Genomic DNA, 13,653 nt, shown 5'->3' with positions numbered 1-13,653 from the left:
TTACGACTTGACACATACGTCCTTATAATCAATTAGTGACAATTAGGCAGTATCATGACGCTTCACAAACTGCCATCCTACAAGCAACAACCACACGCCATTCCCTCCGGATTGAATTGTCGTTAATGCTTTCAGTCGTCTCATAGCAAGTCACTTCCGTGGCTCTCGATCTGACCTATACGAAGGGGGTGGCTCTTCACCATGTCGAAAGTGGACAAACTACTTCAGCAATATGAGGGCGAAATTGTACCTCGATCGTTCCGGGGAGGCTTCGTGTTCCTAAGTTACCTTGTCTCTTATATAGGAGCGGCCTTAACACTGGAACTACTGAACCGGCGAATTTCCTGGAAGGGCTTATCCAACCACCTCGTACTAGTTAGTGCTGCGGTGTCTATGGGTGGGATATCGATATGGTGTATGGTAAGACTTCCCGAACCACCTTCAAGAAAAGTTGCAACGCCTAACCGGTTGTAGCATTTTGTCGGCAATCAAGCGATAGTCCTGGGCGACGGCGAACCTGAACTCCTTATCGACTATGCCAGTCATTTCTCTGCGCTCACCTTTTTCTTGCCAGTGATTATACTCCTGTTAGCTTTCACAGCTATTGGCGCAAAGTATATGGTCTCTGGGCGGCGAATATGTTGCGGAGGTGTGCTTGCTGGTGGCGGTATCTGTGGAATGTATTACTTGGGTAACGCTTCTATGACTAACTACGACTGCATATATGGCAAAACGTTCATCGCGGGGGCGGTAGTTATCGCAGTAGCTGCCAGTATTATGGCCCTATCACTGTTCTTCCTGTGTAGAGCATCTTGGAAAAATTCGTGGAAGAAAAGATCGCTATCTGCATTTTTGTTATCTGGCGCCGTGTCTGGAATGCACTGGGTTGCCGCTGTTGGCACGAATTATCGCTTAAAATATACAAATGGCAATCCCCAACTCTCTGAGTCAAGCCATTATAATCGTCATATGCCTATTGATCCCCGCGGTACTCTTCATGGCAGGATCGATCATTTATGCGACACGCGTCAGGAGACGAAACGCGAGCAAAGCCCAACAGATTGTTTTGGCGGCAGCGGTATTCGATAAGTCGGGAAGGATTCTCGTGAACCCAGATGGATTGTTGCCCAGCGAGAAGATTACAGACACTTATGTGGAAAAGTCTCAAGGGGATACTTTCGGGATTGCTCATCCGCTTTTCCATTGGATGTTTCAAGTATCGAGAGATTGGAATAGCGTGGTCGGTATGGTTGACGGTATGGCCAAACATCTCGCGCGTTTACCCAAGGATATCCGCGATACCAAGATTCGCCTCGTTGACGATGACGGCAACCTAATCGGAGATTATGATACCATATTTCGCGAGTTGTTCTGTGTTGCAGCTATGAATTTGGCAACTATGTTCAAAGAAAAGCTTGTCGACATCGGAATTTTATGGGATGAGATCCTAGCTACAGGGGTTGACGAGTTACCCCATACACTTAGCTATAGCTTTGACAACGTTCTAGAAAAGGGCGGGCCTAGCAGATACGGTAGAGCACAAATTCTTCGGACAATGTTTCGCCAGGAGCATGGACGGGGTTTATTGATGTTTTTGGTCCGCCATCTCGAACATTCTGTCGAGGTGGATCGACTCGAAGCTGCTGGTTTCCGGTTTGCAGAGCCTCACCAGGTGTGCGGTATTATTGGATCCCGAATGAAGATAAAGAGCAGAGACCTCAAAGGCAAGCTCAGAAGCATGGCAACGCTGGCCGAAGGGGGCGCCGTACTGCATCGTGGAGTACATCTCGGCTTCTTTGGCGTCAAGGCTCGCGTAGGAAGTTTCGGTTTCGACGTTGTGGTCAAAAAGGACGCCCGGAACTTGCTTCCCACTATGCCAATACCGCTTGAACGCTTGGAATCGTGGCAGATGGATGGTACGTATATTAATAATTTCCCTCCGTCAATAGTTTTGAGTCAACCATCGATTTGGCGTAACTCGAAGGGCCAATTGTCTAGCGCATATTGCTTTGTTTCAATGCTCCTTGCACACACAATTTCACAGCTAACTCACGACGTGTAGTTATTCGTCGACTTGGCAGAATTGATGTCCCTCTCCTGCTCCAAAATCTTGATGCGTTGAGGAAGCTTTCTCCTCGAGAGGCGCTTTTTGCTTCGCAGCTATCGGACGCTCTGCAATCCCTTCGCGCCTGGATAGATAACCCTGTTTTCGACGAAGCCATATTAACTTCTAGGGTAGTTCAAGTACCGTGCAGAGCTCGGGCTGGATTAAGCTCGGAATCTTGCACAATGATTGCTCTCTGCATGATGATGCCGATTCACGCCGGCGCCAGCAGTCCTCGATGCGAGTTTATACCCATGAATTTCTTTAAGATTCATCAGATGGCATACAAGAATTCGCCTCACCTGGCCGCATTTACACGGTATGTGCATCGAGGACTATCCCCGACCGCAAATACAGTGCCAATCGATAAACCGCCTGCAATATACCAACGAGCTGGGCGAGCCATACTCTGGCGAACTGGGTTGGGCTCATTGCGTCGGTTTAGGCGGACGAAAACTGAGGACTATGCCACGGTTGAAGAGGGATGCTCAACTCCAACGGAATTGGTGCGGAGGCATTCCAATTACGATTCAAATGAATACGCTTCTACAATAAATCGGTGCAGTCAAGGATACGCCAATCGCCATAAATCATGGAGTGATACGATTTCGGACCAAGCGGCGGCGCAGCAATCGTCCTCTTTCGGAGGCATTATGGTGTCACAGGAGATCCAGGTAGATATAATACAGATCGACGATGTTAGCGGTGGCGGTGCGTCTGCTCCGTCGAAATCTCCTGTTGGCGTTGACCGCGTGACCATGGTCAAAGCTGGAGCGGGTTTTGACTTTGGGACGACCGCTCCTCTATCGGGAGTAGAAGAAGACAATCGTGCTGTAGCCGAAAGAGAAAAAGCCAACGACGCCATTACATTTGTTGACGAACTATTTGCTATCTGTGTTGACGGACTTTGACATTTTTGTCCAATATAGATGATAGATGAAATTGGAATTGCTGTTGTTATTACTTACGGTACCTAGTAGCAATACACTATTGAAAGTTATTAGGTTAGAGGTTAAAATTTAATCACATGTACGGATCCGTACTAAAAATCGTTTTAGTCTAACCCCAAAGGTACTATCTCTACATAGTATGTAGGTTGGGCGCTATTACCCCGAACCCGTAATGACGATAAGAAAGAATACGTCAGTGAAGGTATGACGAGACGCGCGAAAGAAGCTACCTCGTATGGATCCCCCCTATTTACCTACCTAGGTTATTAATACCCTACGTAATTACTGAGAGGAGCAACAAACAATATAATTTCTCAATAATTTCTCAACAAAATCATGAGATTACGAGTTCTATGGATAAAAGACAATCGATAATCTTTGTGGAATCAACTTAGGTAATAAAGGAGATACCACATATCTATGATTCATTTACCAGGTGGCCAATTGGTTCATGGGAATGGGAATGGGAACATCTATGGCCGAGTCTACGGGTTACCTATCTAGGTTAACCTGTATCGAATCCTGTAGGAAAGTTCTTCCCCCAATCAATTGAACTATATCGATATACTATGCATAACCTTGTGCTAATCACCTTTGCGCTACATAACACATTTAAGTACCTTAGGAGGTAGGTACCTAACCTATACCGAAACCAGCCGTCCTGGTTGCCGCATCCCCAAACATGCCCAGGCCCCATGTGGGGTATTGGAGGGATGGAAGGAAGCAGCTCACTCTTTTTTTTTTACACTCTAGGAAGGGAGTTGCAGACCCAGCCCAGTTATTAATACTTCGACTTACACTAAAAGCAAGCCCTTTTTTCCCTATTAACTGTGTACACTATATTTCCATTCTTTCGGCGTAACTTGTACATACGAATACAATGTTGATATCAGCTTCTACACGTAGTTCCAGTCCCCATTCTTCTCCATTTACTTCTCCACTGAAAGGAAAAGTGCCTGACCGCGTGGTCACTCACCCCCCACGCCTTGTACTAACACCATTCAATTTCGTCACTTATTCTGACTGAGCGAAATTTCTCTATTTCCCTAATTATTCTTCCCCTTTTTACAACCTCTAGCCTCAGTAATTCAAGCCTCAAGGCAATTAAATCATTCTTCTTCCCTCCAGCTCTGCACACTCTTTCTTGTATAATATATAACCCTCGAGCCGGAAGAAGTTGAACACAATTCTGTGTCTACAGCTAGGCCTAGCCAGCATTGCCAGAGAGATTCTGGCAGTGCAAATCAAAAGACACATCTCAGTATTAATCTAATCCGAGACGAACTCTCTCAACATGAACAGATTAGGTAGAGGATTGAGGCGCATTGCCCTTCCCACCACAATCGCCGCGGTCGGCGGTGGTGCGCTTCTATACTCATATCGACCCAGGAATATTCCAGGCTTCGAAGGCCCTGCAGTTCCTCCCCCAATCTACGGCGCCGACGGTACATTTAAGCTCCCTAGGTTTCCGAAAGTAAAATCACGAGAAGAGCAAATAGCCGACTTAAAAAAGAGCACCAGACCAGATGAAGAGTATGATATGCTTGTTATTGGCGGTGGAGCCACTGGATCAGGTGTTGCGTTGGATGCTGTTACTAGAGGTCTCAAGGTAGCAATCGTCGAAAGAGATGATTTTAGCAGTGGCACCAGTAGTAAAAGTACTAAGCTTGTACATGGTGGCGTGAGATACTTGGAAAAGGCTGTATGGAACTTGGATTACAGTCAGTACCAATTAGTCAAGGAGGCCCTCAAGGAGCGCAAATACTTCTTGCAGACAGCTCCTCACCTGAGTTCATGGCTACCTATTATGCTTCCCCTGGATAAGTGGTGGAAGGCACCATATTATTGGGCTGGTACTAAGTTCTACGATTTCCTCGCTGGCAGCGAAGGTATTGAGAGTTCTTACTTCTTGACCAGGAGTAAGGCTCTGGATGCTTTCCCTATGTTGAAGCAAACTGATCTCGTCGGTGCTCTGGTATATTACGACGGCGCCCACAACGACTCTAGAATGAACGTCTCTATTGCTATGACCGCAGCGGTATATGGAGCTACTGTACTGAACCATGCCGAGGTGACTGGTCTAACAAAGGATGAGAACGGCAAGCTAAATGGTGCGGTGGTCAAGGATACGATTGAGGAGCGTAATGGGAAGAAATCTGAACCTATTGCCGTCAAAGCCAAGTGTGTCGTCAACTGCACTGGTCCCTTTACCGATTCTATCCGAAAACTTGACGACCAGGATTGTAAAGAAATTGTCGCACCCGCTTCGGGTGTTCACGTCATCTTACCCGGTTATTACAGTCCTTCAAACATGGGATTGATCGATCCATCGACATCAGACGGACGAGTCATTTTCTTCCTCCCGTGGCAAGGAAACACAATTGCAGGCACGACTGACGAACCTACATCTATCACCCCGAACCCTCTTCCCGATGAGAAGTCGATCCAATGGATTTTGAACGAAGTTAGCCATTATCTCTCTCCTGATATCCATGTCCGCCGCGGCGACGTGCTCGCAGCATGGGCCGGCATTCGTCCCCTCGTCAAAGACCCCAAGGCCCAAAACACGCAATCACTAGTACGAAACCACCTTGTTGATATTTCCAGCTCCGGTCTCGTAACATGTGCGGGTGGAAAATGGACAACCTACCGACAAATGGCGGAGGATTGCGTAGATGCAGCAGTCAAGGAATTCAACCTTCCCACCAAGCCCTACCCTAACGCACCACGAGTCAGTGGCACCGAAGCCATAGACGACGGTGCAATCCTAGACGGATCCTGCCAGACTCACAACGTCCGACTAGTCGGTGCTCATGGCTTCAGCAAGACCTTGTTCATCAACTTGATCCAGCACTTCGGCATCGAGACCGAGGTCGCCAAGCACCTGACAGAAAGCTACGGTGACAGAGCGTGGACTGTCGCAGCTATGTGCAAGCCGACGGACCTGCGATTTCCCGCGAGGGGAGAGCGGATAGCTCGTCTTTACCCCTTTGTGGATGGCGAAATCAGATATGCCGTTCAGAACGAGTACGCGCAGACTGCCGTTGACGTCATCGCACGGAGAACGAGATTGGCATTCCTGAACGCCCAAGCCGCACTTGAGTCCCTGCCTAAGGTCATCGACATCATGAGCCAGGAGCTGAAGTGGGACCGAAAACGAGAGGAGCGGGAATGGAAGGACAGTAAGTAACATGACCTGTTATCAATATTATTTCCTCATGCCTGTCTTGGAAGGACAGATGCTGATTCAAAACCTCAATTTTAGCCGTAGTATTCTTGCAGTCGATGGGTCTGCCCGAGCCGATGCTTTCCGTCACCAGAGCCCAAGTCGAGAAGGGCAAGCTCGACTTCAGCTCTTCACTCGAGTACAAGATGTACTCGAGGCACAACAAGCCCCCCGTTGTAGAGGAGTAAATTATTAGATATAAAAGAGCGTACGGATGGACCAAAGGAGAGGAGATGGTAGGGGAGAGAAAGCGAGAGTTTTTACCTAGGTAGTTAGGTTAGAGATAACTAAAAGAGACGGGGGGAAATGAGGGGTTTTTTGTTGGGTATAAAAAGAAAACCACCCTTACCTGTTAATTCGAAGATGTAGACGGCCGGCTGGATGGAGCAATTCTGGCGCGGGTTTTGCTATTTTCCTTGGGTGCCATTTTAAGGAGGAGGAGGAGGAGCATTTCCGTCGCCTTATGTTGATTGTCGTCGCTTGCTGCTCAAGGCTGATGGCGATGGCGATGGTGATGGTGATGGGAAATTCATAGCGGCATGACATGACATGACATGACATGACATGGCCTGTAGCTGTAATGGATTTGATAGTCGATATAGCAAATAGAAAATGAAGACTATGAATAGTAGATTTGGATCTGGGGTGCTGTTTGAGAGCTATTCTGATAATGGGATATACATACCTCATACATACCTCATACATACCTCACACCATACAGGTCGCGTTGACTGTTGATACAAGGTAGGTTGGCAGTTTAACACCTAGCTCTTGGAAACCATTGTACAGGATTATTAGATGGTTAAAGTACTTTTAATAAGATACCTAGCATCATGTCCAATATAAATATTCATTCATTCATTCATTCCTCATGAATCTCAATCAACGTGGACTTTCATACTATATTCATTAGGCTCCTCTTACTTAGTTTAACCAACCCAAGGAGATTTACGGATATATCCCGATAAGCTATACGGATTTGGATATAACCATAACAACAGCACATAAACTCTCCCGTTTGTCTGTCTTGCCCGGTCTGGTCTGGTGGTCTTATTCTTGTCTTGCCCAAATAGTTCCCGCTCTATAACAATGTACAGTATACAATGCTTGCGCAAGTTGTAAAGTTAGAGCCAAAAAATGTCCTTTTTGCAAACCATGTTGCTACTTTGCTTTGCTTTGTTCGATACCTCCCTTCCCACCGACCCAAGAACAACAACAAAAAAAAATTAACGTTGAGCGGAAATTCGTTACATCTAGCTAAAAAAAAATAGTCGTGATATCCAAACCCTGTCCCGTATGAACGCCTCGCCAAAAGAAAAAGAAAAACCTTATTGATTTCCCATTCTATGCCAATATTTGACCCGGTTTATTTTGATGCTTGCCGCCGTAGGACCCAGTTGCCTGGCCGTCCGGATAATAACGCCGTGTTGAATGATGAACCAAAAAAATAAAATAACCAGATGCATTTCAAACCCGCCGATGATGACCACGGTAAGTCAAAAACTTTTGCAAAGCCGCTCTGCTGAAAACGATAAAAAGTAGATCGACTCATTAATCCGTCTCGCGTAATTCAATAAATACCATCTTTCATGGCAAAAATAAAACGTAGATCTAAAATCCGGAATTGACTCTCCTCCCAGATGCGGAAAAAACGCGATGTAGGAGGCCTCGCATACCGCTATCCGAATTCCGGTATTGCTGGTTGTGATGGCGGTAAGAGCACACAGAATCCGTACTGACTCTGCACTTCATCTTGCGCTCAAGCTCCGCTTCCCAGCCATAGGCGTCGTCGACATTGCTGGCTCGCGCATAGGCGTCGGAATCGACAACAGTAAGAGACGTATCGTCATCTTCTTGCGATATGCCTAGGCAATTCGAAAAGTTGCTGAGGCTGGCCCGGCCGATAGTAATTTCGGATTGATCTGTTTCCGCATCACTAACGGGAGTTCCAGTCTCGGCGCTGGCCTCTGTCTCGGTATCCGTTTCATAATTAAAACTATGGAAGGACCCGGGGGAACGTAGAAGGTGTAGTGGTCTTTTTACAAACCCACGTGGTTGAGGCATAACTACCGGGCCACCTTTCGTATCCGGCTCCTCAACCACTCTAGCAGGAATCTTCACCGGTTTGGGCTTGGTGCTGCGGCGACGACACCGAACATCACGCCCAACCGTACATGATTCATTATTTTGATATGCGCCACGCGCTTTCACGGCCACGCCACCCGTGACATCTCCATCGACATTCTGCGAACAAGTGTATGATCCAGCAGAACCCCCAGAAGGAATCTCCAATTTTTCGCCGGGGTGGGGATCCTCCCACAGCGTACTCATACTGGAAGCCTCTCGTAAAGTGGGCGTCGAGCTGTTACTACTCACAGAAACGGAGAGGTCAGGTGATGGCGCGACCTGTAACCCTCATAATGGGGGTTGGCTAGATGTTGAACCTGCGCGACGAACGGATTTGCTCTTCCTTGTCAACCCTAACTTGGCACCCATCTTCTTCCAACTATTTCCCGAAATCGCTTTTTGCAGAGTGTTAGGCGAAGTATTGAACGCAAGATCCGAGGTGGGTGGTGTTGTAGGCGGTGTCATTGGTTCGACTCCAGGAGTCGAATTCGGGCTAATATCGTCAATCACTAAATCAACTATTGTCTCGACCGAGGCGGATGTAGACCGGTTACCAGCTACACCACGTCCCATAATGAAATGCGGAAGATAGGACGACCTAGGTGACTGGCTTGCTTCGTCGTCGTATCCGATATCCCTGGGTATTCGAAGGCGTGAGCGTCCTTGTCTATATTCTTGAGGGTCTTCCTCAGCACGCGATTCAGCCGTAGCTGAGACGACAGACTCAAGAAAAGGCACAAGGACGGAATCATTTATTAGCTCTCGCACAATCTGAACTGCTTCGTCGAGTTCAGAGGGACTGGGAGGGTTTGCCTTGCAGCAGGGAAGCTGGAGAAGACGATCGCGAACGTCTGCCGGAAGATTTACTTCTCGAGGCGCGCATGGCATAATATACGCATCGATGACTTTCCGCCATAACGAGCATATTGTCGCCGGTCCGTTAGGTGCATGACCCTGGGCGATCTGATGATACATAATCATGTACCGTTCTGCATCCATTATAAACTCAAGAGTTTCTAGGCAGTGATTTTGAGATAAGTAGGCCATGAAAGAACTCAGCGTCCATGGCGGCGGTGCTGTATTGGAGAGGATCTCCGACAGCGTGGGTGGGTTGGTGAAGGGCGAACCTGTGCGCGGTATAGCCAGGCTCGTAGGGCGTGAGGATTCCATTGCAGTTTCTTGGTCCCAATCCTCGAAGACTGACGGTGGACGTGACAAGTCCGATTGAGATTGGTTCAAGTAGACTGGCGAGCTTCCTCGTAATCTGGGTTTTCCCATTATTCCTTTGAAGCTAGAGAGAGGAACAACCTTAGAAGTATCGGGTAATCCGCCTGGCTGTGTAACTCTGAGCAAACAGGAGCTCTTGCAGCGAATTTAACCCAAAACAAGCTATAACGCCATGCAATTGGCAAGCTTGCTGTTTGACAAGACTGTTTCGTAACGAGACTCTGGAAACGTACAAAATACTTTGCTCTAGCTTATCTTCAAGCTGCCTTCATCATCTGCAGGCAGCCCGTGTATTCCTGAAGGCCAAGTCTTTTTAACCAATCAGTAGGCTCCCGTCCAGGCACTACACGGGTAACAGCAGATATCAAGCAACTTTCAAGATACCTAGAGTTAAGTCGGCTAACCAGGACACCGTCTTATCCTAGCCAATACGAATTGGTGAATCAAGGGACGGCAGCGCAATGAGAGAACCGCCAACAATCCGAGTGGAGTTGAGAAAGTTTCTTTCCGACACAATCTCAGGAGATGTCTATAAAAAAAATAATAGGCTGAATCTCACTAGCAGACCTAAGGTGAGAACCAAGTTTGATTATGAAAAGGCTCAGCAGTTATGAGGCGGCTGAGATGAAATTTGATAACGTCCCCCCCTGCTAAAAGAGTTTCGAGTTCAGCGACAAGTTAATACAGTCGTTAAGTAAATCAATGGACTATTTGATATTCGAGGTCAACAAATCCAGATGGGCATGACGGAAAATATGCTTTCTTTTTGGTCAAGTCGGTTCTCTCAGACCAGGCGAGGACGAATTCGTAGGTCCGGCAAAGTCGTAAGGTTCCTGAGTTTCTAGCGATCTTCTAGAGCAAGATGGTGCAACAAATCCGACAAGCAACGGTCGTCTGGTTTAACAGCGTACTAGTACGGCAGGCCGTGTGGAATGAAGGACGAGCTGGAAGGCCACAGATGATCCGCAACGAAGGACCAAAACACAACAGTTAGATCCACCAGACGTAACAGCGACAGCAGGATAGCCGTTGAGAGAGACGTTAGTCGGGTTGGTATAGTTCCAAAAAAAAAAAAAAAAAACCAAAGGCGCTGAGCCGGTGTCGAAGGAAATTAGTGATTTAAATATAATAGTATTAGCAATTGAGGCGTGTTTCCTGTTTCCCGTTTCCTAATTTCATATAGTTCTTTTTCGTATCGTATCGTATAGTTATTTTCCTATAGGCGATGTCGATTTCGATTTCGATGTCGATGTCAATGGAGATTTATTGAATGAAGAATGGATTGATTAATGAAGTCGAGACAAATTTGGAATGACGGTGTCAAAGGTTGTCGAAGGTTGCAAAGGGTGCCAAGAGTTTAAAAAAGTGAAGCTTCGAAGAGAGAAAGAGGGATCTTCAATGGTTGATAAGTAGACAAAATAGTAGGCAAAATAGTAGACAGGATAGGATGGAACACTCAGAAACTAGGAATAGAAGGCGGGTGGGAGACAGAAGGAAGATTAAAGGGAAAAGGGAGACAAGTACTGGTACCCACCCTTGGGGGTGATCAAGGTACCTGACGGTATGGCGAATGACTGGGATCTTTTGATGGGTGCCCCCTTTAAACCTTATGGTGGAACTCTTGACTAAGAAAATCTTCTACAGGTACGAAATCCACTGCACTGTACGGTTAGGTACTTGGGTACAAAACATATATCAAGTATGTCAAGTACAATGGAAGATACCGTAGACTCTAGCCTATCGTAATTGCCCAGGTGCTTTTCGTTTTTTTATCTAGAAACAATAGAAACATCGAAAATTCTTCAACTTGCTCATGATTTGACGATTTTATAAAAAAAGGTGGGCGGGAGGACGGGAGGACGGGATTTGACGGTATTCTTTTAGGAATTCTTCTTCTATTCTTCTATTCTTCTATTCTTCTAGAATATGACACAAAACTATTGATGATCGCGCTGACCCTGCCAACCCGGCTACGTAACATCCCAAAACCGGAAGAAGAGAGAGGGGTGGGAAGACTGAAAAGAGAAGCAAATCGGGCTAGGCGAACGCCCTCAATTAACTTTAGGTAGGCATTTTCTTCCCTCGCTATTATTACGTATTGTAGGTATTGTATAGTACAAGTACCTGATCTTATCTCTCGTATATACGTGCGCACCCTTATTAGGTACCTCCTAAGGTTATGAGACCAGCAAGACCAGCGAAACAAATAATAAGGCTACCTGATAGCGCGAATGATTTTTTCCCAACTACCTGCTCTAGTGCCGCTTTGTTGCGATATGACATAGTACCTAATGTAGGTATGGCACTGAACAATAATAAGGTTAGGTTTCGAAGCCTTACCTGACGGCCTGACTATTCTTCATGTTGCCGTCATCTTTCACCATTTTCTCAGCGTCCAACTTCTTTCTAGTTGGCCGCCCCGGTCGCTTCAGCCAAGGTGAGGTGACATACGTACTGTGTGTTACGTATTGAAAAAGTGGCGCTACGCTAGAATGGCGCTAGAAGAAGCAGAATTGAGCCACCACGTCCAATCATATGACCTGCTCCGATCGCGAAAGAGGGGCACTCTGTACCCTTGCGGAATAGTCCGTCGACAACCCCTGTTCTTCTTTAGCCGTACAGTATAAAGCGGCGAGGGATGATGGAAGAATACTAGAAGCACCTGATAGTACGAACAAAGTCAATCAGCGATTACACCTGATTATTCATGGTGGGGTATCAGCCAGGTAGTGATACATGCTGCAGCCAATTGCCATTCTAGAATCGATTGAAGGCAGAGCCATTGAGCCAGGAGGCGGATACGTACCGGGTAGGTAGGTACCCAAGATACCCTGGGCAATTAGGTACAGGTAAGGCAAAAAGGTAACAGTTAAAAGTTGAGACGCCTTTTTAGTTCCTTTTCCATAGACAAAAGAGAATGACGATGGCATCATTTCGGTTGATCATTATGACTAACGCCGACTCTTTTTCTTCCTTTTTATGTTCTTACTCCGAGACCCGTAGTCTTGATTCCCCCGTTGAATAGCCCCCTTCAGCATTATCGTACTGCAGATATTATGTATGACTTGCAGATGCACAATGTCACACCAAGAAATATATGTCTTCCCATCACTCGATTATCACGGCAGGAAGACTGCAACAAGTCGATGTCGTCGAACGGTTTTGAATCAACCATCTGCACGAACTTTTCAATAGAGGTATCCCAAGTCCTGCAAGAGATGCACATACACTCACTACACAATACATAACTAGCATACCCAGCATACCTTACATACCTTACATACCATACATACATAGTAGACCATACCTAACCATACCGCTCTTATTCATCCATATCGGCAATCTCATGTTGCCCCTCCCAGTAACCACTCGCGCTACAGCATCTCGTGATCGTCGAGCAATGTGACTGGCCCGAGTCGATATTATCCTGGATGATTACAGTATCATCGCCCCCCAAAATCGTAATTAGGCGCACGCGACTGTTGGGGCCAAGCTTCTTCGGCAGACGCTATTTATATTATGTTGCCAGGCTTGGAGTAGCAGTCGACGAAATCACCGCTTGATAGGAAATGTCCAATTCTGCTGATCGATCAATTACTAGTATCCAATTACTACGGAGGGGAGAGTTTATCTGCCTATCTCCATCAAGTTTTGATAGCGATATGGCTGGTTATGGCTGATATGGAAACACTAACAGACGCGCAAGCCGCCTATGTAAGTGTAAGTGCATGGCCACCTTTAATCAAGTGTAGATCACCCTCTGTCAGTTGGAATAAGTGTCGGCAGTTGGTGAGCAGATGCGGTAGCATTGGTGTCTCGCTCTTGTCCGCCAACCAAATTCGAAACGCTATGTAGGCGCGAGGATGAGAGAAGATAGCAGTTTGCATCATTGGACAGCTCGAAACCATCGTTGGAGGCGCGATGGGGTATGAATCAGGCCAAGATCAGCCATGCAGGACACAGGCATAGCACATGTCCCGTTCTCGAAACAGCCTCACCTCCGCCGATAAAGGCCAGGG

The 13,653-nt window shown here is 46.8% G+C and overlaps 4 protein-coding genes across 4 annotated transcripts; 2 read left to right on the top strand and 2 right to left on the bottom strand.

Moving 5' to 3' along the window:
• Nucleotides 1-201: 201 nt before the first annotated feature.
• F4812DRAFT_456106 (uncharacterized protein) lies at nucleotides 202-3,015 on the top strand (the record flags this gene model as incomplete). Its single annotated transcript, XM_047936932.1, has 4 exons — nucleotides 202-420; nucleotides 475-988; nucleotides 1,053-1,916; nucleotides 2,063-3,015. 4 exons carry the CDS (start codon nucleotides 202-204, stop codon nucleotides 3,013-3,015), a joined length of 2,550 nt encoding a protein of 849 aa, XP_047794320.1.
• Nucleotides 3,016-3,806: 791 nt separating this feature from the next.
• F4812DRAFT_416340 (DAO-domain-containing protein) lies at nucleotides 3,807-7,046 on the top strand. The gene is made up of 2 exons (XM_047933056.1): nucleotides 3,807-6,236; nucleotides 6,320-7,046. The coding sequence occupies exons 1-2, from the start codon at nucleotides 4,349-4,351 to the stop codon at nucleotides 6,466-6,468; spliced, it is 2,037 nt and encodes a 678-aa protein (XP_047794319.1). The 5' UTR covers nucleotides 3,807-4,348; the 3' UTR covers nucleotides 6,469-7,046.
• Nucleotides 7,047-7,891: 845 nt separating this feature from the next.
• F4812DRAFT_456104 (uncharacterized protein) lies at nucleotides 7,892-8,611 on the bottom strand (the record flags this gene model as incomplete). The annotated part of the gene is made up of 1 exon (XM_047936931.1): nucleotides 7,892-8,611. One exon carries the CDS (start codon nucleotides 8,609-8,611, stop codon nucleotides 7,892-7,894), a length of 720 nt encoding a protein of 239 aa, XP_047794318.1.
• An 84-nt stretch (nucleotides 8,612-8,695) lies between these two features.
• On the bottom strand, nucleotides 8,696-9,685 carry F4812DRAFT_456103 (regulator of G protein signaling superfamily; the record flags this gene model as incomplete). Its single annotated transcript, XM_047936930.1, has 1 exon — nucleotides 8,696-9,685. The coding sequence occupies one exon, from the start codon at nucleotides 9,683-9,685 to the stop codon at nucleotides 8,696-8,698; it is 990 nt and encodes a 329-aa protein (XP_047794317.1).
• Between the last annotated feature and the right edge of the window lie 3,968 nt (nucleotides 9,686-13,653).

The sequence above is a fragment of the Daldinia caldariorum genome (genome assembly GCF_022478825.1).
Source record: "Daldinia caldariorum strain CBS 122874 unplaced genomic scaffold F4812scaffold_2, whole genome shotgun sequence".
NCBI lineage: Eukaryota > Fungi > Ascomycota > Sordariomycetes > Xylariales > Hypoxylaceae > Daldinia > Daldinia caldariorum.
Note: the sequence above shows the minus strand (reverse complement) of the source record. Positions and strands in the feature narration are given on the sequence as shown.